At 34.0% G+C, this 25,713-nt stretch overlaps 1 protein-coding gene across 10 annotated transcripts in view; it reads right to left on the bottom strand.

Moving 5' to 3' along the window:
- LOC113500407 (sorbin and SH3 domain-containing protein 1-like) overlaps positions 1-25,713 on the bottom strand; it is a 147,252-nt gene that overhangs the window by 58,278 nt on the left and 63,261 nt on the right. For 7 of the 10 annotated variants that reach the window (XM_026881160.1, XM_026881162.1, XM_026881161.1 and 4 more), the window contains one exon: positions 5,710-5,757. The exons of the other annotated variants lie outside the window; for them this stretch is intronic. In XM_026881160.1, the coding sequence (XP_026736961.1) occupies positions 5,710-5,757 (48 nt within the window). The remainder of the gene's footprint in view (positions 1-5,709; positions 5,758-25,713) is intronic. 10 annotated transcript variants of the gene reach the window in all.

The following is a 25,713-nucleotide window of genomic DNA, read 5'->3' as shown; positions in this document are numbered from 1 at the left end:
TTTTAGTTTTCAATGCGTTTACCAATTTCTAATTACGAAGGGGATCGTGGCAAATGTGGCAATACGTATTAGGTAGGTATAAATGATACTGTGACTGCCTGAACATATTAACTACATCAAGCCATTTTTAAAATGTCGCGACAGTATTGCTTTTATAAGACATCTGTCTCTATCTACTACCGCTTCTCACTTTAACCTTATAAAATTTCAAAATTAAATTATAATCAATCAAGTAAAAAACTAACAATAGAATTATTATAGTCTGGTTTAATAATATCTACATATATTGCTAGTAGACATTTTTGTTGACATAATAATGTACGGCAAGTGTACCCCGGGGGTTGAAACTTGTGTCGGTTGTCCTATTCCTACTGTAGGTCATTAATATCAGCTGTTTGATATACCTGCAAGCATTAGGCGATGAAGACAGTACGTTTCTTTTCTTTATGATGATATGGCTTTGGAAATTTCGTGTCTCTTTACACATAAAATACTACAGTCAAAATAGTTTGTTTTTTATCAATTTACCATTGAATAAACAAAATGTAAAATGTCAGACCTTTATCATGTAGAAAAAACACCAAAAGGGTTAATTGATTCAACAACATCATCAAGCGTCGCGTTTATTAACAATGTTTAATTCATTTGAAAATGGAAACTCCTGCGTAAATCTATACAGGTAAAGCCAAAAAGGTTTTATATTTTAAAGCCGTTACGTATCTGGCCGTTGTTACGAAAAAAAGTGATTAAAAACTTTTTGGTTTGAAACAATTAAAAATTTATTTAAAACGTGAACTGTTACAGTACTTATTGATGGCGGTGATTTACTGTGATCATGATTAATATATTTTCTAAAGCAATCTAGCTACAGTACCTAATAAAATAAACAAGCTTCAAAATACATAATAAATAATTGTGCAAAATTCTGGCCTGTAAAAACAGAACTTAATTTATTTTGTTAGGAAAAAAGGATAAAATTCCTAAGATTCATTTATCACATTCTTCTTCTCTACTTTAATCTTTCGTAAGAAAGCAATCAGCTTGTTCATATTTATTAACTTATTCACGGAACATCTCATCTGAGAATTATTAGGAAAATTGTCGGAAACAATTTATGAAGGTTTCCTAGATATAGATAATACATATTTTAATCTGGTTATCAGAATCATTAGTTATGTCCGATGACTCACGCAGTTTTGTCATCGCCAGAATGTTGGTAGTCGTAAAACGAAAAGTACCAGGGCTACATAAATCTCAAGGCGATTTAGGTAATAATATGTTTGACGTTGTGAACTAATCCTACAAAAGTTTATGTCATTTGTCTCTTGAAGTGTATTTAGTTAACTACAGAGCAGATTAAAATTTAAGTGCTTTTCTCAAGTAGGTACGGGAAATAATATTATTATGAAATTAAAAAAAAAACGTTTGTCTACTGCGATGTTAGACCTTCAAGCTTTTGTTTTCCTTTTCTATTTGTCCAGAAACCAAAAACTTACTAAGTAGTAATATTAAATCAGTATCGACGAAGGGGCTCCCTGTGCCTTGTGCCAATAAAAGCTGGCCAAAAGGTGAAACATTTGTCAAAAAAATAATTCGTCATCCCATAAGAAAGGTATCGAAACTTTTTACTCTACTACTTCTACCCACCTACTAACTAGACATAGTGTGAGGATACCAATCCCTACTTTCACTCCTCCTCCATTTGTTCCCAGTTAGTTTTTATTTGTCGTTTAGTTCCGTGTTGCTCGGTCGGCCTGTGATACCAGTGGGTGTCGTAAAGACGTAGGGATTATGTCAGAAGGATGGTCGTCTCATATGTTTTAATCACTTATAGTAGGCGAGGATTGCAGTCACAGAAGAATTGTGGAGGTAATGTGTATTTATAGGCTATTTACATTGTTGTTTATGATAGCTTACCTTTAAGCGAGGACCTACGTACCTACATATTAACTGCCCACAAGGCTTGGAATAAAATGTTTTTTTAAATCGACTCCTGTAATAAGGAATTTAATTTTAGTCGCGGAGGTTTCATAGTCATTTAAATAACATGCTCAAAGACACCCAGACTCAGGGCAAGCATTCTAGAATAAAAAAATGCTTGCTTTGCAGGGATCGAACCCGCAATACGTCACGCTCATTGAGTTTGGCGTACCTAGTAACCTCAACCACTAGGCTATCAGTGCAGTCAATAGCAGCTCTTTCGAAACGATAATCAGAATTAGAACATTCATAAAGTAAAATTTTCCTTGATCGACTATCCAAATCCCGACCTAAATACCAGACGCGTAACTTAACAAATCAAACAATCTCTATCTCAAACATAATCTTAACCTAATTATGATTAATTTAACACCAGCTAGCAGGAAGTGCACGGATACGTTATCATGACGTTATGTTACTAATATTTACATTTTGTACTCGAGACCACACACGTAGATTACAGGGTTAACGCGCATGTCGTAACATTTTATACATAGCTAATGTCGACGCGAATTGTAGGTGACTTTTAAAACGTGTAAACTTTTTTTTTGTGTTTCAGTTTATTTGACTTGGCTTTGGAGACCTTTGAAATAATACGAGTTTCAAGCTAGGTTTGTATTTCATTTTAAAAAGATGCGATGTTACCTTTACACCATTGTACACATTAAATTCACAAGAGTTTCTTAAAAAACGGTTTTATTTTAATTTAAATATTCTTTCTCTAAAATGTTCAGTCTATATTTTGTTTGAAGGATCAGCGATCAATAAGTTCAAATTGAGATTTGCCCTGTCATATACCTACAAACTTGTCTTAACCTAAATATCGGTCGTTAAAGTATTACCAAATCTTCCTTCCAAACGCAAAGATCCCAACTCAAGCGAACAATTACTGGAGACCGCGAAAAATTTGTGACGTGATAAATATGAGTACTATAAAACCCTTACTATCATAGGGAGCAAGTTATGCAAATGTGGTCAGAATATAACATTTCTATTCTAACCGTCCGAATGTACCGTCAGCAGAAACATGAAGGGACTAATGCCCTTTTTATAGCATCTCCCTTTTTATGGATATTCCGGATATGATTGTCGTCTCTCCTAAAAGAACTTGTCTTATAAACGTTTTCATATTGCTCAGCTTTTACTATTGCTGCAAGGTTCTTTGATATTTTGTGATATGAAAGGCAAATTTTATTGTAATCTTGGCTTATTTAGTGCTTAATTTTACTGCACGAGCATGCTATGCTCTATCTCAGCTTGCAATACATTTTAGTGCAGACATCATCTACTATAACTTGTTATCTGTATTTGCTCATATTTTCATATGAAACCTCCTTGTTTCATAAAGATCGAAAACACAAAACGAAGAAGAAAGAAAATTACACATAATGTACCTAAGTACAAAAGAGTATAGATGAAGGGGCCATTATATTCGATAAAGTCCAGTACACAACGTAAATTAAATTAAATTAAATGTAATAATAAAGTTATGTAAAAAACCCAAAAAAAAAACAAAAACATCATCAAAACCAAACATTGTATTAGGGCACACCACACTACATTCCGAATATCAATTAGTAAAAACAAATTCACATCGAGCAGAAACTGTTAAAACATAAGTAAAGTTTTTTCCTCTAATGTCAATAAAAAACGTTTTTCTAACCAGTATTTATCCAGTCCACTAACAATAAAAATTTGTGAACTGGGCTATGTTTGATTGTCAACAAAGTAATTATTTTCCAATGTAGGGCAAAGGTTTTCCACCTAGAAAATAATGAATAACGTGTATCGATTTACAAAGGATTAACTACACAGATGTGTTGTTGTATTTAGGATTGATGGATATTTCTCCATACGGGTACTAGTAAAAATACAATAAGATTAACTATTCTTATTTAAACTATCTCATACTAAACATTAAAAGTTGGAATTTGCCGGGACTATAATCCATATTGTAGCTATTAAGGCAAGCTAGACAAAATTAGGGCTACATTTCACATAACCTCGTTTCGCTCACCCAATGGCAATCCTGTTACAAAGGCTCATAGTAAATACAACGGAAAAAAAATCTCGTACAGAATTTGTCTTTTAATTTAACATCTCAAAATAAATATTTAATAACGGATCTGTCATCTAAGGCTTCATGTATTTACTTGGAATTGTAAATATACATGTTGTGATAACGAGAAATATCTCGGAACTAGAAATATGTAAAATAAATGTACATATATTTCTAACTCCCGCTCTTGATTTCCAGGTATTTTTCAATAGAACGCTATAACTGAAAACATTCACATTTTTCCCGTTTATTTATTTCAGATACGTTTTCCGAAATAAACTAGAAAAAGCAGAGCTCGTTTTTGTTCGAGGCTATATGATGTATACGTAAAATAAGTATGTCAAAGCTTGCAACATTTGGCTGAGGGCCTGTAGTGTCTGGCAATTTGTCCAGTTCACTGACAGCTCATTCAAATTTGCACAGAGGCAACATAACTTCTGAAGGTGTACTATAAACACACTTTACATACTAATTAGTGCCTTTAGTTATTTAGGTCAATATTCAGTCAAATATCGATTAAAAAAAATACTTTAACATTCTTCAATTAACGTGACAGATGACAAACAACTTGAGAAAACGAATCATTTAAATATTGATAAGTTTTATTAAAAACGTATGGGCAATGCCTATCTACTAAATAAAACTTTCAAAAATGTCTGCAATTTTTGTTCCTACTGAAAGTCAGTTAGGCAGGGAATCAAATAATTCTGCGGTTACTGGGAACTTTCTTGCTCATTTCTATAGACAGTGCCTCAAAGTTCGCTTATTGCTAGAAAAATGCCAGCAGTATCATCTTAGTTCGCAGAGTTTTAATGAAATAGCCTTTAAAGGGCATTCGTTTGCTTCTCAAGTATTTCTTTTAGTTACTATTTCATAGCGAGTATTCCAACTATTGAAACTCTAGGAACTGCGTTTGAAAAGATATTATTGAAATTCTTTGTTTATTTTCGAAGTTTTCATACTTCGTATTAACGTTTTTTATTTATTTTTTCTCAAACTGGTCAATGCAATGAAAACTTCAGAAAAAAACTAGGTATATTCCTAGCACTATTCACTGCTTCAATTCAATAGTCATTCACTGCCTTCTTAATACACTTTTAATTCATTTGAGCTTCAAGCTAAATAAATATAAATTGATGAGTTTTATCACTAGGAATTCTCAATTGACTTTATAAGGTCTCCTTTCTAGATCAAACCGCTTAACTGAAATACGTAGGTGGTTTAAGTTGGAATTGGTAAGCATCAAAACAATTTGAGGTAGAGTCATGTAATTTGTATCGTCACTACATTTTTTCTAGAAAATCCTCATCCTAGAATTTTTCCTGCTTTGTTAAGGTACGGGGGGCTTCCAGTATAACCGGATAAAGCTAAGCAACAATGTTCAAAAGTAGCCTCTGCCTATCTGACCTCCTCAGCCTTGGCCAACACGATACCCCTTAGTAAGACTGGTTGTAAGACTTTCTAGTTTCTGAATGCCGGAACCCACCAATTTAATGTGCCTTCTGACCTGTGATCGATCAACTTAGACCGTAGTAGCTCAGGCACGAGCTGCTCTTCTATCTACAAGATTAATAATTAAAAACAACAATCAAAGCACATGACTATAATTAGTATTAAGGTATCTTTATACAAGGTAGGTACACACTCGTGTTAGTGGCTTACAAATATACCTGGTGAGGTCGAGCGCGCCTTGAAAGTCGGTGCGATCATGACGGTCTCTGTAAATCACAATCAAATATATGATACAACAAAAAATGGTTGGCTAGACGATTCTTTGAATTTAGAATCAATCCACATAAAAAAGTAGAGTTTAGCAAGAAGTTTTCTTTTTATTAAAAAGGTTTCATTTACATGAAAATTTGATATCATTATTTTTGAATTTTCGAATACTTTAGGCTTTGAAAAGCGGTTTTTTTTAAACTATTAATTTGTGGATTGATCACGTTTCCTAGAATAAAGTAACATCGGTGCTTAAATCCACTAACAGTTCTACAGAAATTCGAGATTGAAAATTATTTCAGATTTGCAAAAGGGTTAAGATATCCATTAAAACAATGTTTTTTGTAATTACATTTTTTTTCTTTCCTTCTAATTACGGTCTAGGAATCGAACCCAAAACCAGAATTCTTTTTAAACATTCGAGAACGTGTAACCTAACTAAAGCTAAAAATATTTACCTAACAATATATTTCCATCATATTTTCCTTCTTATCGTATTCTATAAGCGCACTTGTTACACCTTAATGGGAATATAAATTATTCATATTTGCACTCAACGTCGAAATAAATAAGACTTAGAATCCTTTGAAATGCGTAAAAGAACGATTCCATTCAAAACAATCTGCCGACAAACAATGCGAAATGAATACTGTAAAATATACATTTTTTCATTGTACTTTATTACACCTGAACAAATAAAATAGAAAACCACGCTATACTACTTGACACACATACTAATGGTAAAATAAAGACACGTGAGACTAGGAATGCACAATGCATGTAAATGTATGTTACAGGTAGGTACAATGTTTATGTATGAACCACGTGCGTGTCCCGAGAATGCCCAAAACCTCATGAATAAAGGCCACTAGTCTTTACTAAAGCACTATGTGCACGTGAATAAAGTTCCTACGTCTCGATAGTAATGTCACTCACGCCGCAGCCATATCACGTGAAATAAATAACAAAAAGGGAAAGTCATAATTTTCCCGTTACATTTAATGGCAGTACGTGTTTCAATGTTACAGGAGAAAGTGTTTAATACATGTATGTAAATAAACTTAATTATATCAAGCGTGTTATCTCCCGACGATGAGCGTCGTGACGTCACATCCAGTTTATCTTAACGACACAAGTCGAGTAAGGCCATTACACTGAGGTATTTGATTGTTCGTTATCATATTTCGTTCAATTTAACAATGTGAGGTTATCTATCGTATAAAACGCTTATAAATTGTATTTACGATAAGGTATCGGGGTGAAGGTGAAGGATGTGGGCCACTGCCAGCTGGCCAGAACGGTGCTAAACTAATATTGAATTAACGCGAACAGAATATTGTCGAGAAAGCTTGTACCGAGTCACCATTTATCAGATGTGCGACTAACAAGTGTTTAAAATTGAGTTCATTACCATCACTTTATGTATTTAGGACGTCGCCGTGGCCGATGTGTGTACTGTGGGACCCCTAACAACTATTTGTATGCTTTTTGTTACCTTTGTTTGTTATAACGGAAGCCTCTCTTTGATGTTCTCTTAAAAGTAAAAGGATTCCGAGAAAAGTATGCGGATTTAGCTTTACTGGTGCATTGGACTAGAGCAAAAGATTTGTTTTAAGTTTAAAGATGAAATGAATAATATTTTATTCTAAAAGTAAAGAATAATAAAACAGGCTAAAAATATTAACTTAAATTAGTTTTAGTCAAAATGTGCCAGGGCACATGTATTATGTAATTATTTATGTACGTTACTTTCCGTGGTCGAAAACCAACAACTAAACCAGTTCTAGTTTTGTAAAGCCACCCCAAAGTCGAGTGCGACCTTAAACGTAGTTACGTCACGCTACTCGCTCCAAAAGATAGCAAAAGGGCAGTACAAACAAGCTAAATCACCGTACGAAGTAACATCGGTGTGCGCTAAGCTTTACCGGGGTGCCAGCAAAATATGATTTCGAATGGTAAATCAGCCCACCAGTGTTGCTATTGGCAGTGGTTGGTCCGTGAAATCGAATTGGCTCACTGACAGAGACGAAAATAAGCAGATATAATATCATGTTCGGTGAAACGAGAATCCGATCCGTTCGCAGGCATCGCAGGTGCGACGGTGAATCACACCTATGTTTGCATAATTCACTTAAATTCCTAATTAAAATTACAAAAGATAAAGCTGTTTAAATATTTCTTTATTCACAGATTGTGTGAAACTGATATTGTGATGAAACTTGGGTACTTGGATAATTTAAGCTTCCCTCGACACGTTTAATTAAAGTGATTAATATCGATATTGTATTTCGCAAGCACCATGGAGTACGGATATGGGACTTTATAATCCTTTTTATAACGAAAGCTTAATTGATTGAATATGAACTACTTAAGCAGGCACATTCTGCAAGTATTTTAATTAGTAATCCATAAAATAGCTACTGTAAAATATTTCGACGTTATTAAGGTCAACGAAACACCCCGTTATCAATTTATCAGTCAAAACAAGTGAAGGCTATTGAAATACGAAACTTCTCACTTTATTCATCAGCATTAGGAATCATTTGGCGGGCCTGTTGGTCTAGTGGTTAGTGACCCTGACTGCTATACCGGAGGTCGTGGGTTCGATTCCCGCCCAGGACAAATGTTGTGTGATGAGCATGATCATTTGTTCTGGTGTCTGGGTGTAATTTATCTATAATATGTATGTATTTAGAAATATATAAGTTTATCAGTTGTCTGGTTACCATAACACAAGCTCTGCTTAGCTTGGGATGAGATAACCGTGTGTGAGTTGTCCCAGGATATATTATATTATATTATTTCGTATTTTATACAAGGATCTGTATCTTCTAAGATTTAATACAAAATGATTGGTTAATACTGTCGTCAAACATTTTACCACGAGTTCTACAATTGAAGCGGAACTTTTACTAAGACAACACAACCTCTGTGGTGAAATTTGATTGGATATATTATCATGGCCCTTAGAAATTTTTTGGTATTTTTAATACTACTGCAGAGCAGAAATCTCTCTTCCCTGCATCTAACGCTCTGTCTGGAAACGTGGTTTGCCTGTTTGTTAAATTTATTCAGCTGATATCCTTCTGAGCTTAATATATGGTGTATTGAGTACTAAAAGAAAGTTCCACTTTTAAGTTTTTAGAAAATCTTGGTCTTTTAACAAATTCTTTCTCTGAGCGCTAACGCTATTGAATCGCTCCACAGCAATGTATTAACCTGAAAAGTCAAAGTTATGTCATTGTCACTTGTTAAGCATTTGAAGTTTTCCATTTATTATCTTTTCTATGCGACGCATGATTTTATAAATGCATAGAAGTAAATTCAAATGAACAGAGGAATATATCATTGGACAACAACGGGAATTATTTTTATGAATGAGGGCGCGTCTCCACACGCCAGTGATCGCTGGCGCGCGGCGCGGGCGCAGCTAATAGAGCCCAGATCCTGTGCAGTGTGTGAACCGGCCGCGCCCAACACAATCACATACTCTAGACGTAACTTCCTACATACAACATTGCACACGGACACATGACATCGGATAAACCAGTATAACTTGGCCTTTTTGTAATTTTTAAGGTCTTTGATATCGTCATGTTAAACTTCGGAAAAGTTTTTTTAAATTTTCCGGAAATCGGAAAGTATTTGCAAAGTTCGTACTTTAAGCTAGATACTCTTTTATATTGGTGTGAAAAAAAAAACATGGGCAGTGGAATCGATTGAATGTTATCACTCCACTTTATCTACATTTAATACTGCTCATTTCAATGAAGCTTTTCAAATTATGAATTATCAAGCACCTTTAAACTTTAAATATTGTTTATTGATGTCTGATGGGTAAAAACATCCCGTTTTTTCCCAGCCCATCTACAAATGCAGTTCTAAGCGACAATTCTAAACATGTCACCGTAATCCGTCAAAATTGAATGTAAATGTGCGTTTGTTTGTGTGAGTGTCCGTTAATACAATTGTTGGGAGAGTACTTATGGATGTGTGCTAAGTATATACATATAGTGCGTGTGTATTGGTGCCGCACCCGCTGCGAACAATCCCACTATCTGCATTGGCAGCTTGCATCAATGGCTGTTTGACAGAACATTCTCCTTTTATACGTATAAAATGTGAGCTTTAACAATTGATATTTTCTCTTCTAGTGTATCATCGTTTAGTTAGTTTTTTAGTAGACGGATTTCAGTATAAAAAAGGCTTTATGTTTAAAAAGGATGCATATGAAATCATAATTAAGTATGTCTGTCATTTAATATTAATCAAGAAATATTACCCCTTAAATAACCTAATTTCTAACAATTTGCGATAAACCCCTTATAAAACAACAAAAAAAAACAAAAGATTCAATAATGCGTTCTATCTCATTTCCTCACACGTAAAAAGGCAACAAATCTTCTTTAACAAAGTAATCCGTACAAGACAGCTAAATCTTATTTAAATCTACAGAGATAGATTACAGATTTTATGATATTTAGAATAACGATCGATAATGGAATAATACCTGTTACGAATATCACTGTTACGTATTAGCGATGATATTCTTAATATACTTTTTCTTGATCAGTTTTTTTTTTTGTATAAGAAGTATTTTTTAACAAACAAATAACGTTGTTTTCAATCTTTATAGAATTTTTTTTCAAATCCAGTTCAGTAATTACTGAGATTAAACACACAACACAATCAACTTCAAAATTCTTCTTTATAATTTTAGTATAGGAAATGGATTTATGTGGTATTTATTTACAGAAAAATACCTCTAGAATATATTTAACAATTCCTTTTTACATGATTAAGGTTATACCGGTAAACATTACGTATTTATACTACTTTAAATCAATAAATCAATACGAACAAATATTTGTTTGTTGATAAAACCAAGGGAGTTGATATTAACCTCTATGCCATACGTAATAATGTTGATAATATAAGTTATAAACCATTTTTCAATGTCAACGATAACTACACTTACTTCCCTACAGTTTATCGTCTGAAAGCTTTCTCTTGTACCAAAGACTTCTATATTTACACACAAACATTTATAACCCTAATTTAACTTGCGTCATTATCTAATTGACTCAGCTGTTTGCCCAACTCTAATGTTTTAAATGACACACGCATTATTTGTATAAAGATCGAAGATTAGTATTTTTAGAATAGAATATTACGTTTTGTTCTAAATTTAGTTTTCTTGTCATTGGCCTAGCCTTTTACCAACTATGTTGGGGTCGGCTACCAGTCCAACCGGTTTCAGCTAAGTACCAGTGTTTTACAAGGAGCGACTGCCTATCTGACCTCCTAAACCCAGTTACCTGGGCAACACGATACCCCTTGGTTAGACTGGCTGTCAGACTTTTTCAAGCTTCTGACTACCTGTAACGACTGTCAAAGATGTAGGAATAACAGCCGGGACCCACAATTTAACGTGCCTTCCGAAACACGGAGGAACTCGTTATGACAAAGATGGTCACCCATCTACAGACCAACCGCGTCAAGCATAGCTTAACCTGTGATCGTATCTTTACCGTATCGTAATTTAGTTTTCTTGTACTCTTCTTTAAAGTTTCTGAAATACGTTTTGTTTGTACTGAGATGACGTAATTTGACGTAAGCTGATTGCGGTTTCATGAATGGGCTGAATCATTACCACAAGTGGGCTAAATTAAGGAAACCGTTTGAGGCAACAGGATGGAAAAGTTTGTAATTAATTATTCCGTAAGTTGCATCGCCGCAGTTTCCGATCACTAATTGAAACTTCATTGGTCTTAAGAAAACAATGGATTTGTTCACATTGCATTCGAGTTCTATTGAGAGCATTAAGCTCATTGAATTAATTGTAGTTTTAAATTTTCACTTACAAACAAAACTGACCATTGGACTTTTATTTCGGTGATTTATTAGAGAATCGAAATTTTGTTTTTAATCACACGGGAATGACTTTCATTTCTACCAAAACATTTGAAAAATAATTCGGATTCATTTGCTGTAATCATGAATAAATCTTTATCATAAATTGCAAATAGCGTTTTTTTGATTATCCTCCATAAGCTTTTACCCTGCACTGACACTATATCAGATAATAATAAAAAAGGAAAAAGTTATCAAACTTGCTACAAACCTAAAAGTTCCTGAGATACCTACTACCAGTATATACTGCTTATCCACCCGATCACGCCCAAGTAATAATCGTCTACAAATCTCAAATTGATTAGTCAAGAAATTATAGAGCCGATGATATCAAACTTTCAAGTGTTTATCGGGGTACAAACCGCCACACAGGGCGTGGACATGGTCGCTGGGTGACGCAAACATCGACCCTAAGGTTTTACTATAAAGCTATTAAACCTAATAAGTGTAAAGTAATATGCGGTCGACTGTTCACAAAGGCTAATGAAATCTCCGACCAAAAATAGCTGCTAACCTGTCGTATCGATTATGAGCTTAGCCTTTATTAATTAAGAGTTTTCTATAACTATAGTCATTATAGTAGTAGAGGAAAGTTTATTTTCAAATTTCGTTATAAAGGAGGTTTCCATTTTTTTATCCACTTTTCAATTGTTAGTACTCGTACTTTAATAATATAACGAGAGGATGTAATTTAATTATCTAGAGTATAGACTCCTTTGCTATTTGAAACTAGAGAAGTGGACAGTATCGAACTAACTTCGTTTGAACACACTCCTAAAATTTCAACCAGTTCCCCGTAGAAACCTAAGTTGGACTCATTAGCTGTTAGTTTACGTTCAAGAGGCTCAGCTGCATCTAAACTTTCCGTTCTGCTAACACAAGACGCAGGCAATGAATAAAAGAAACCTTTGATATTAGCTCACTGACTCCTGGCTTCTCTTCAGTCTCAATTACTACGCCTGTAAACTTTATTTCGTCTTCAATTACAAACACTACATTGATTCCATCGAACTCTGTTTTCATAACTGTCTAAACGTTAAACTTCCGTTCCTAATAACCTATGAATCACGCATTACAGTTACTTAGTAGCCCAGAATTTCACAATTAGTGAGTATTATTTGTTTTAACACCTACGTATCTATAAGTGTGTTAATGTTAGAAATTTACCATAATTTAAGTTTCTCCTCAACTTTGGTCAATAGTCTAGTCTTGTTCATTAACCTTGTTGATTACTGGAATTTTAATAATGAGAAGTTAGTTATGACTAGGTAACCATTTCTTAGAATGATGGGTCCATGCCTAGACATGCTTAGTTGCTTCACAAATATGTGCTAAGAGGACGGATATTTTTCATTGCTCATTGGTTTTCCACAATAACAATCGGAACGAGATTGAAAATAACTACAATTATGTAATTTAAGATGAGATTTTCTCGATAACTGTGAGTAATTAGTCGAATCGAACTGGTAAAATTAAATTTGTACGTGATGTTTGTGTTGAGCACTTAGCTTTTATTGATCTTTCTCATGTATTTGATCAATAATACTCAAGAATTGTTTGAGTGTTCTTCGCCAAATATGACTTTCGAAAATATAAGTTATCAGCAAATATGAAAATACATTTGTTGGAAGGTATTTAAAACGACACATAAGGTCACTTAAATTTCATGACAAGGCATTTTAAGTAAGTATTCTGAACCTCGTATTGGGTTATTTAAATACCGAAAGCGTCGTTCAAAAATGTCACTATTCCTCCCCGTCTACTGATTTTTTGCTTAGTTCTCGCTAATAGGTCAAAAATGATAATACGAGAACATACAATCGGAAAACAGATCCTGTGTTTATCTAAGTTATAAATAAATGCGGACAACATCACATACATTGTTCTGAACCCAAAGTTGCTAAAGCACTTGTGTTAAGGAATTCAGATACAACGAAGGTACCACAAACACCCAGACCCGAGACAATGTAGAAATGTGAATTTTTACATTGACCTGACCGGGGATCGAACCCGGGACCTCAGAGCTAGCGACACCTTGAAACCGGTGCGTGCGCCACTCGACCACGGAGGTCGTCAGAACTATCTATCGTCTAAACTATCGCCGTATCAAAGTTCGTCTAAATTCGTTCAGAGGTTTTTGCAAAAAGGAGTAACAAAGATCCATACATACACACATTCACGTTTATAATATTAATGAGATCGTCAATTCATGACTTACGTTCTATTAGACACATATTAAGTATACCATAAAGTTAATAGGACATTATTGACATGTAATACACAGTTCATTCGTTCTAATTCGTAACCTATAATAATAACGTCGATTGCCCATTGTGAGTTTACGATATTGTGGCCAAACCCTTCGGGATTTCGACCGTAATGACTATTAATCACTAACTGTACGACTGTCGAGTAACGAGTATTGGGTTGAGTTAGTACGTCTTATATTCTCGTCTATGTTAGGTTGACCTTTTTTTATTTAAATTGCGTTATTTGAAATATACTTATTGTAACAATAATAAAAAAAAAACATAAGATATCTAGATTAAATTCTAGAATATTGTATTACATATTTTATCTTGAAAATGAATTGTTAGATTTTGTGGAAAAACAGTTATGAATTTAAAATATACACATTTGTGAACACTGTAAAATCTTCGGACACATATTCGTTTGTAATTAATAAGAACTTATTAAACTGCATATAGACCGGTTTTTTGTAAACTAGTCTACGATATCTATTACGATACTAGTCTATGTTTTATATTTCATGACCATAATAATGTAATAATATGTTTTTTATAAGAATTACGATTTTATAATTTTTGCGAATAGAATTCAGTTAAATTTCTTTTAGTTTCAAAGTGCCGGCTATACTCGGAATAAATTATTCACTATTAATATACAAACGCGAAATTTCTTAGTTGTTGAACAAAACAAATACCGTGTAGGTATAATCCACTTACTTAGAACTTATAAGTCCAAATTACTTCATAAGACCCTTGACCCATCTTCAACTTAAAGAAGGGCTCGGACTAATAGTATTAAATTTTGGATTTAATTTTCAAGCTATTAATATTTTTAGTTTTTAAAACGCTTTTTATTCTCTTAACGGTCAACAAAAACGCATTCTTGTTTTAAAGAGTTGTTGTGTCACTTTTTTTTTCTGGATTTTGACTTTCTACAAAATTAAAATATTTAAATATCTAGCTTATTAAATATACTTTTGCTGTCTAAAGTTGTTGTTCTATAAGCGTTCTGTTATTGAAGTAAAACTAGTGTGTTGAATCTGGTTTTGATTATTTAGAAGTAATGTTCAGAACTAACAGATTGACAGTCGCACGCCGAAGTTCGTTCAAAAGCAAAATAAGTTTCAATGCGCTTTGCTTGCGAGAATTATTTATGATGGCTTGTTATGTTTTCATTTAATTTCAATATTGTTGGAATGTTTCCACTTAACTCTTTCCCGATGATTTGGTGAAGGCTTCAACTATCCTATTTTGTTTCTAATCTGTATTTATAATAAAACATTTACAAAATCATCCGTGAATGCACACTTTGATGCACTAGAACCCTTTGAATTTAATATTTAAATGTTGTATATTTTCAAATTGGGGCAAAAGAAAAAAAGGAATAGAAATGTAGGTACATTGACTATATTGTCCATGAGCTCGAATTTTAGTTATACTCGTATTAATAACAATGGCATAAGGTCAAAACGTAGAAATTACGCAAACAAAACCTACGATAAAAAAAAAAGAATTATCCTCACTAACCAGTATGCTGTCATTCAGATGCAGGCTTATTATAAATATTAATTAATCTTAAAGCAGAAATACTAATACAAGGTTCATAAACTTATATCACCGTGGCCTATGCTACCCATATGTGCAAGACCAGTTGCAGGCTAGAAATACTATGACTGTTCGTGCTTACCTCCATAAAAGGAGTAAGCGCCTTGTGCCTTACAATTTACAAGCATGGCAATTGATTTATCCGGCAATTCATGATGTAACGTCAACGATTCTCTATAACCATCCTAACTATGAAACCGCAAAGGACGACTATCACCATTGTAGAAACGAGACGCCGCTATGCTTATTCTATCACCACATCTCACTTCTAAACCAACGGCTCTCGTGATTTAGGGTCTCATGGTACAGGAACTGAAGTGCCGTGAAGAATAAAGTAATTGCCGTAAAATAAGGGCTATTGTGTCTACCGCACCTACGGGTAAGTTAATGGTATAGATGAGATTAGTCACGCGTATAATTCAATTACTTAGTATTGTTCAATTCTAATTCCTAAATATTTAGGATTATGATACGGGCTGCTGAGCAATACCTACCTATTACGGTGGCATGTATGTAAGTAGCTTCTATATTTTCAGATTCAGCTGAGTTGAAGACAACGTTATGCAAATCTCATTTTGGTCATTTCGATGCTAAGTTCTATTTTGTGTTTCGCGAAGAATGTTTAAATAGAAATAGAAAATAGCTTGACTTAACCAAATATTATGGTTTTAGACTACAAATATGCGAGAATCAACTAGAGTTTCGAGCGCTGCAGAACTATTTCTATGAACTGTTGACTATGAACGTCTGATACTCGAAAATAAACTGGTTAAGTGCGAGTCAGACTCGCAATACTTTAGGTCCCAATGAAAACCTTTTTGTGGTTAACCTAACTAAGCGTTCGTTTTTATACTGACAATCGTAATACATCATCAGTGTAAATGTCGACTGTCTAGCTATCACGGTTCGTGAGATAGCCTGGTTGCAGACGGAGAACTCTTAGCAATGGGATTTAATTTTTTATCTTTGGGTACAGAACCCTTAAAACAAATTCAGAAGATGACTACAAATACACAAGTAGCATCATAATTTACGCATAACCAATGTCGAAACACCAATATTTCTCTAAGGTAGATAATCTAATTGCTTTTCAATATTCCCGTATTAATTCACATCAAAAAACCGTACCTCCTCACACCTTTTAATAAGCAATTAATCCAGTAATATCCAATTAACGTCGCTTAATACAATGTTCAGTTGATCCAGTATGGATGGGGATTATTTGAGTGTGCGTACATAATGGGTGGATGGGCGTCGTCCACGGCTAAGTCCCTGACCTAAATACCTCGTGATGGTCTCGCCTGCATCGTGTGTTTACCAAACACAACGATAATATATTTATTTTCGTCTCCAGACCGCGATTCCGTCAATTCCGTGATAAAGGTAAACAAATCAACGGGTTTAAGTCACCCTGTGATTGGTGCGAATTGGAATTTCTTGGTTTGCAATTTACTCAATGCTTTTAGTGAATGATGAAATTTACTACAAACACTTCTGTTGAGTTTACCCATTAACAATCTTCTACCTATTTTCGTTTCTTTCTTTTTTTTATATACAAAAAAGAATTTGTGTTCGTTAGTCTCGCTAAAACTCGAGAACGGCTGAACCGATTTGGTTTATTTTAGTCTTGAAATATTCGTGGAAGTCCAGGGAAGGTTTAAACGTTAAAGAACTATGGAAAAATTGCAAAAAATTATGTATATCATCGACTGTTAGGCGGTACGTAGTTCGCCGAGACAGCTAGTTGCAAGATATAAATAAGTACAATAGGAACATTTTAACGTGCTATTTTTAAAGGCATGTAGAATCAGAGTTATGCTTCCACCAATTAGGTCGAATGTCAGAAACAGTATTTGGAAACACATTTTCGTCACTACAATTTAACACTAACATTTTACCAAAAACAAAACAACTCATGGATCAAATACAATTGTACGTAATGGGAATTGATGTCAGTCATATACGCATCCCTCATTGTTCTAGTTATGCACCTAATAGTCAGGAACTAACGAGTTTGTGTTCGCCATTTCTATTTCATAACTCGATGAGCAATGCTTAACTGATCATTTTAGTTTGATTTCGGTTAATTTGGTTTTGAATGCTGTGTTTCTGTTATTCTAGAAATTTTCAGCTTTGGATTACTTGTAAAAAAACTATCTTATTAGTTTTAATGTTAATTCAAGTTTAACATTATTTGTTTGCTGAATGTTATAGGCCACTATGCCAAAGCTACGGTGCACGACGTGGTCGAACCCCGGTTAAGCATTTGAATGATCCAGAAATTTGTTCCATGTCTAGGTATCTTAGTGCATGTGACTTACTTTTTTGTTCAAACTTTCACCACAGGAATAAAATGACATAGTGCAGGGATCTTTATAAAAGTAAATAAATAATATAACTACAATCAATAATTTGTTCATCTGCTAAATATTTTAATTCTCGAATTACATTCAACAGTCACAATTATCTATCTACACTTCACTAGCCACAAACAGTCCAATCCTATACACTTGTATGTTTGTATGTTGCCCACCTCTTGGCACGTAATATTATGCGTATTACATATGTATCGCGAGGTTTTCCTCACAATTACAGCAACTAGTCATACATGGACTTAGTAGAACATGAGTCAGAACACTTAGTATGCTGTTGACATATCGTGATAAAAATAACTACGGCTTATTATGTTAATCAAAAGAATATTATTAACTAGTTTCCAACAAATTCTGCGTTAAAGTATGAGGGGCATGCAATGATTTTGGAATCATAAGATTTAAAAAAAAAAATCTACTTAATAAACTCTATATTTTTATTTCAAGGCGTATTTGTTTTTACGATTGGACTTAATGTTTATCTTATAATATGCTGAAAGAATATCGAAAAGATATCGATGACATATACCTAGATATATTTTAACTATTAATAATTCGTTCAGCAGGTGTAATACAAACTGACCGATTTATCTAACAAATTATTATTTATAAAAAAGCATTTTCTTAATACACGTCTCATTTATATAGGTACTCTAGAACTTAGATTATTATAATTTTCTGAAATAGATTCTCAAGTCGGCCTTGTTAAATAATTAATTATACTGAGTAGATGATTTACTATATTACCGTTCAAACTGACTCACATTAAGAGACCTCCTATGTGTAGTAACTACCTAAGAACTTAGTAACAAACATGTATTTAATTAGTACAAATTAGCTAAAATCTTCGAACACTACAGCAGAACACCATTTTAAGAGATACGTTCTTAATTGTGTTAATTATCTATCTCTACTTTTCATCTTGAATATAATAGAGACAGCAAGATTCTTAACTTGAAATATTACTGTCATCGATATTCGTTACTGTCTAAAGAGTTCTATTTTTGAAAGTTGTGATTAAAATAAAACCTTTTTTTAATCATTCGAATTTTGATTGTGTACTTTCCGAGTTTGTTTATAATGCGTGTTTAAATATATTTTTGGAACAAAAGAATCACGGTTTTGTAGTATTAAGTCCCAACTGTCAAAGGTAAACACAATGCATGGTTGTGTAGGTCTACTCTTAAAGAGAGTTGATAGCTGTCTTGGCCCTGGAGGCAAACCGACATGTCTCACAGAAGAGGTGGCGAGACAGCACAATATATACCATAGAGCGGCATCTCTTTCACACAATGGCAGTATTATTGCTTTAATATATGGAGGTAAGCCCTCTGACCTACGATAACATCACTGCAACAACTCCAACCCACACTCTTATAAAACTAACGTGTTTCCCTTTTAAGCATAATAGATGTTTAATAGGTAAGATTGGCATTTAAAATTATGTCGTTTCTAGGGTTCTGTAACCAAAGGGTAAAAACGGAATTGGAAACAGGTTGCCTCATGAACAATTGAAATTACCAATGATGGTGACGACAAACAATTAAAAATTTAGATTTAAGGTTAAAAAATTTCACCCAACCGATTGGGTTCTTTAAGCCTATTTGTACGGTACCCACAGTGCCACTAGTCCAACTCGTACTTGACCAGATATTTGTTACTGCCTCATATTGAAGGTGACACGAAAATGTATTAAGCAATTATATCTCCATCTTTATTTAAACAGATGCTTGCTATTCTGTGATAAATAAATCGTTAATTGATTCTGTTTATATAGGTGAATGCCAATGTTGAATATTATTTCGATTCATATACATAAATTAATGCTAACTACGTAGTATTGACTTGAGAATGTAATAAAGTGCAATTAGTTATGACTGGAGTATTATGCTATTATGGTGATTTCATATTCAATGGTTCTGTGATTTGAATGAATGTAGAAATACAAAGAAGTCATACTAATATTATAAACGCGAAAGTTTGTATGGATGTTTGTTCCTCTTTCACGCAAAAACCACTCAATAGACTTGGACGAAACTTGGTACACAGATAGTTAACAACCAAGATTAACACATAGGATAGTAATTTATATTCCGATTGTATGTTCATGTGGGATCATTTTTGTAGCAACAGGGCCTGCGGGCAAAAGCTAGTATAAAATAATTTAGAAAACATCCCCACCGTTCTTCTACACATATTTTTTAACATTTATAAGGTTTAATTTTGTAGATATTACGAGTACATAACAAGTAATTCGATATAACAGCAATAGACAGATTTACTCTCGATACATGTCACTGTTATAGGTGTATCCTTAACAATGAATCTCTGATCTACTCTTGGGTCGATGCCCCTTTAATCTCATCTTAATAGCAACATAACCTAAGTATAGACAGCTGTTAGCGTCTCAACGTCCGGATATTATGATCGCTGTACTAATATTGTCGAGATTGTCTAATCACTTTAGTTACAGGACTCTACACGTAATTTTCGGTCTAACAATTCGTAACTGTAAAGTCTTTCCTCATTGGAAATTTAAGTCTAATTGACTGGTAAGTAAAATTGAATAGTTTTAGACCATGATACCTGCAAAGTTTTCGAAACGTCGGGAACTAAAATCTAAAATTAAACCGCGATAAAATCCGTAAAAGTAGTTTCATTTCAATGTCTAACATTCGCGTAAACCTAAGAAACCACTATAAAATTGAATAGTTTTTCATTTGTATGGTTAGAAAATAGCTAGCAATTTTTATAATTGTCAACGATAAAACTAAAAGAAAATAATTGCAAAAAAAATGTGGAATTCCTTATTCTACGAAAATTGTATAGTCGCAGTCAGTTCTCTATTTCTCATTCGTAATTATAAGAAATATGGTACCCTCTACCTTTTTGCTCTCTATATTAACTTATCCTCATATTGGAGGCCAAAGATTTAGTTCTAGGCTACATACTAGTTTGAAGGCGTCTGAACTTATTGACATGGAATCAATAATTCAGACGCTCCTATGAGACACTAAATATGTCACAGACGGAATATGAACTTAGTTGAAGATATAGCTCCACGATAAATTGTACTGCCTTTATAGGATGTATTTTTCATCAAAATGATGTAATTGTAATATTTTAGTATTAATTTATCTCATATTTTTAGGGATTCGTAACAAGGCTAATTATATTTTATAACAGTATAGCGAAAATAAATTAAGATTTAAATGTAAAACTCTCCTTTTCTATAAGTAATTATCAAACTGTAATATTTATCTAGTCATGAATAAAATCATTATCTAAACGTACAAGCGACTATAAAGGATGAGATACGTAGTAATCTTATTTCAGACATTCCATTTTGCCAGATATCAAAGAAAGAGTTAAATTTGAACTCAGTAGAGTCGTAAATGATTGGCAGTTCATAAATTAAAGAGCCATTTCCCTATCTTTATAGAAAGTCATTTGGTAACTTCTGGGTATTCCAGAGATAGGAAAAGAAGCCGCAATCTTTTCTTTAAAATGAGCAAAAGTATAACTTAAAAACAACCAAACAAAATGTCATTTTTTCCTTAATAGTATCATAAAGAAATAAACGCAAAGGTACGATAATTTGAACCACCCTTCGATAAAAACCGGGGTGACGGTTAACACGCGTTTGATATGAAGATATATTGTTGATGTACGACCACAAGTATACAATAAACCAAATATGCATACAACGTGGGGGCGGGCGCCTGTGGGGTGACCAATATATACCGGGGGAGAAATATAAAAAGAGGACTTCACATTTTGTGAGATATATTACTTAAACCCTTCACATTGTTATCAAAATATTGTCCCCACATATTCTGCATGTATCTCATACGTGTGTCAATACGTGTACCAAAAAAATATACAATTCAGGAAGTGAAAATCAACTACCGACTGTTGTCAAAGCAAATAGCCTTCTAAAAATAAAATAAAAACTGACAACAGATAGCACACAGATAACGTCAGCCTGTACACAAAGATAAAAGATAAACATTGAATCTGTGCGACCTTCGACATGGCGTCCTCGTTATCAATAATCTCTCGCACAAAGATCTAATTCATTAACAAACCCCTAAACGTATCGCCTACTTACATCAGTAAAAACAATATTATCCCTCGATTCAGTAATCCGATCACGTGCCACACACACGGGGCCGACACACATTAACTTATCATTAACTCGATTAACTTATCCGTAGAAATAAACACTGGTTGTTTATACACACCGTTAATTCGATATCAGGGTGACATATCCCGAAGCGGCGCGGTACGGCGGGGAGCGGGCTCGGCACTAGCGCACGGCCGCGGAAAACTCGGGAAGCGGGGAACGGCGCGCGGCGGGCGTGCGTCGGGCGAGGCGGCCGCCGTCCAACTAAACTCACACACTGATAACGCGCGCCGCCACGATACTCGCGGAAAATGGAAAACAATGGAAACGCGACGTGTTATGGTTATTTCGCGAGATAACAGTAATGAGATTATACGTGGTTTGATTTAGTTGAATTGTGTAATATGATAAGAATGCCTTTCGCTGCTCCACTTTACACCGGGTTAAGGTAATGTAGTCGGGATGGCATACAATAAAGTCGCTGTTCATCGTGACCTAACGAGCGCTCCGGCCTCGTAGCATATTAAGTGTTTGTTATCCAATTCACTTTAACGGAAAATGGTATCGTCTTTTAAAATGCAGTTCCTTTGATGTGTTCATTATCTTGGCAAACTTACAATGGTAATTTATTCCGTTGAATAGCGAAATCGCTTGTAATTGACATGCTTTTAAACCTTCATTATAATTAATACAATGTCAAGTCCAAGCCTTTGAAACAGAAACTGCTTTGCACGTAACAAAATCAATAATTAATTAAGATTTACAGAACTGGTTTATAAATAAGTGGTATTTGGAATAGTGAAGATCCCTTTGGAACTTCTTGGCCCTTAGATTCGCACGTAGTCGGACGCGACAGGAAGGCCCGAAAATAAACTGGAACAAAATATCTCTAAATAAACTCGGAACGATTCCGCCAAGAGGTGCTTTGGACAGTTGAGCAAACTGTAGTTTTCGTCTTGAATGGATAGACGTAAATAAATTATCTTTTCGATGCTTAATTAAAGATACTTTGGAACTCCCGATTTCTCAGTAATTATTTATTGTATAGACTTTATTACTTATTCAAAATCTTGTAACAAGTTGTCAAGCATCAGTTATCTTGAAACATGATAATGAATTTTATACTTTCGGTATTTGGGAGATGAACAATGAGAGTTTTGTATTAATTTCATAGTAATTGATAAAGGATTAAGGATAAAGTGAAATAAAACAAAATAATGTTAGTTTTATGGAAATCTATACCGAAGAATTGCTATTCCTGTACCGAACAGGACTAAGAATTCGGACAAAAATTATGAAATACAGTCAGATTATTTTTAATAAAAAAAAATTGCCTCTCGAGTGATGGACGAACGATTCACGAATGCTTGTCTTGTGCATGTGACTTGAGTGTTGGTGAACCCCCTTAGAAACAGGAGTCGTTATGAAAAAAGACTTGATTTTTTTATCATTTAGGGTAATTGGTGGGATACCATCAAGACTATGTCTAGTAAATTCGCCATTAACAACATATTTGAACATCTAAACACCCTGTATGTTGGTAGGTTGCATCGTAGACCGTTAATTGTAGTAGTTATTGGAAGGCCTACGCAAAGTGGGTGAATACCAACCGATAAGAGATTCATAGTATGATAAACAGTGCTTCAAATGCATGGTTTCAAATGGAATCGGACTGAAAATCTATCTGTATTTAAATGATAGTGAATGTAGTATTACACTCAGCAAAAAAAAAACCTATTTTATTTGATACTATAACAGTACACAATAAGGTAACTATCAAATTAGGAATACCTAAAGCTTTGTAAAAAAAATATTTTAAGAATACAGCAGAATAAATGAAATATATTGCAGGTATTTTCAAAGTAAACGGCGAAAAGAAGAATCTTTATTCTATTTTTCCACTCAGAGGTAAACGAGGTAAAGCGAATGCAGAGGATGAGCATTTATGCTCAATGACACAAAGGTATATAAAAATACAAAGTATTTGCAGAAACAAGAATGTCCAAAAACCACATCGATCCTTCGGTCATGCAGACAGAATAGATAAAGCAAAGCAAATTGTTGAAAGTGGAAATGTCGACGTGGGGAAAAGTGTAAAAAGACTTACTATAAACATTATTTTAATGTCCTTCAAAAGGTCAGGTGCGCCGTACTCCAGCTACGGTATACATGTTCACCGCGGCTCCCAAAGGGTGTAGCATAGTTATCCATACTGGCACAGGTCTCACTAGTATTCATTAATCCAATGAACGATCAGAACTCTACACTATATGCTATAGGCATAGAGTTCAAAATAACATTAAACAGACAGACAGAAATAAAAAAAATACTATGCTAAAGGATTCAGCAGAACAGAAGAATTAGTTGAAAATAAAATTATGCAAAACTCGACTCGCATCAAAGCAATTGCCAGTACAACGCAAGATAATTAGAATTTAACATTAATTAAATTCGGTACGCGTATTTTAAGCGTAGAGAAATGCAACAGAGGTTAAAATGAATTGGCTCATTATTGTAGTCGACCACAGCTAAATTAGCTTCATCCTATATCGATGTCAGAAACATTGCGTTGCATTCAGCCGCCAAATGAACTGCATTATTCATTTTGAATTCTGTCTGATTTCACGAAATTGTGAGCCATTTACTCTACACATGACGACTAATAAATAGCTTCGGGAATACTCCAATATTTGTGGGAAAAATTTCGAAATTTTGTTCATGATACCGATTGATATTGGCCATTAGTCAGTTCAAATGATGTTGGCTTTACTGTGTATGTTTTGATTACACGAGTCCTAACGATGGGTGGCCTTTTTAGATCTATTTTAAATATTTCCTTACACCTAGTCAAAAAAACTTTCTAGGAGAGAATTTAGTATTCAGTCATCATTTGTAGAATATCAGAGTATTATTCCTTTTCTTTTCTGGTTTCTCAAATGCCACCCATTAAGTTCTTTAGAACCGTTTACCAAATGACCGTTAAATGAAACACATCTATCTGCATGATTACTTTAAAGATTCGTAAAAACAATTGAATTACCATTTCGTTTTCAGCTTTATCGCTTTTAAATTCAATTGGCAATCTCGATATGGCGCTTCGATCCTTATAAAACTCATTTCCTAAGTGCATTTCATTTGCATACTTTTCATGCTAGGATTGACCTAGGTACGTATAGATAAATTTGACGTTTATGATATCGTATATGTTTCTTTGATGTATCTGACTATCAGCCATTAAGGTGTGCCTAGTATTTTTTCGTTCTAAGCATCATCATCACACATACAAGAACAAATACCTTTTTGTTATATTTTTTATAATTGTGGACTATCCAGCATATTAGCATAGCATTCAGGCTTTATTTGTACGTTTATATGCAGAAGTTACTTATATATTTAAACTACAATAAAAATATAATTTCAAACTTTGCTTCCCGGGCGCATAGAGTGTGTCTTTCACAAATTCCACATTCGCGAGAAACCAGAAGCGGAACCAATATGAGTATTAACATTTGTTCGGTGCGGAAATTGAAAATACGGTCCCATTATCTAATATCAGAATGTTCAGCGGTTGGGTCTGCCAAATAACCTATTTTTACCACAGAACCGATATCCTCGAAATTTTAACTTATTGTTGAAATTGATTTACATTTGAGGCATCGCATTTGCACATTTTGGTGGAAATAATGTTTT

This window comes from Trichoplusia ni, chromosome 14 (genome assembly GCF_003590095.1).
Source record: "Trichoplusia ni isolate ovarian cell line Hi5 chromosome 14, tn1, whole genome shotgun sequence".
Lineage (NCBI taxonomy): Eukaryota > Metazoa > Arthropoda > Insecta > Lepidoptera > Noctuidae > Trichoplusia > Trichoplusia ni.
The sequence above is the reverse complement of the archived record's forward strand: the minus strand, read 5'-3'. Positions and strand labels throughout refer to the sequence as shown.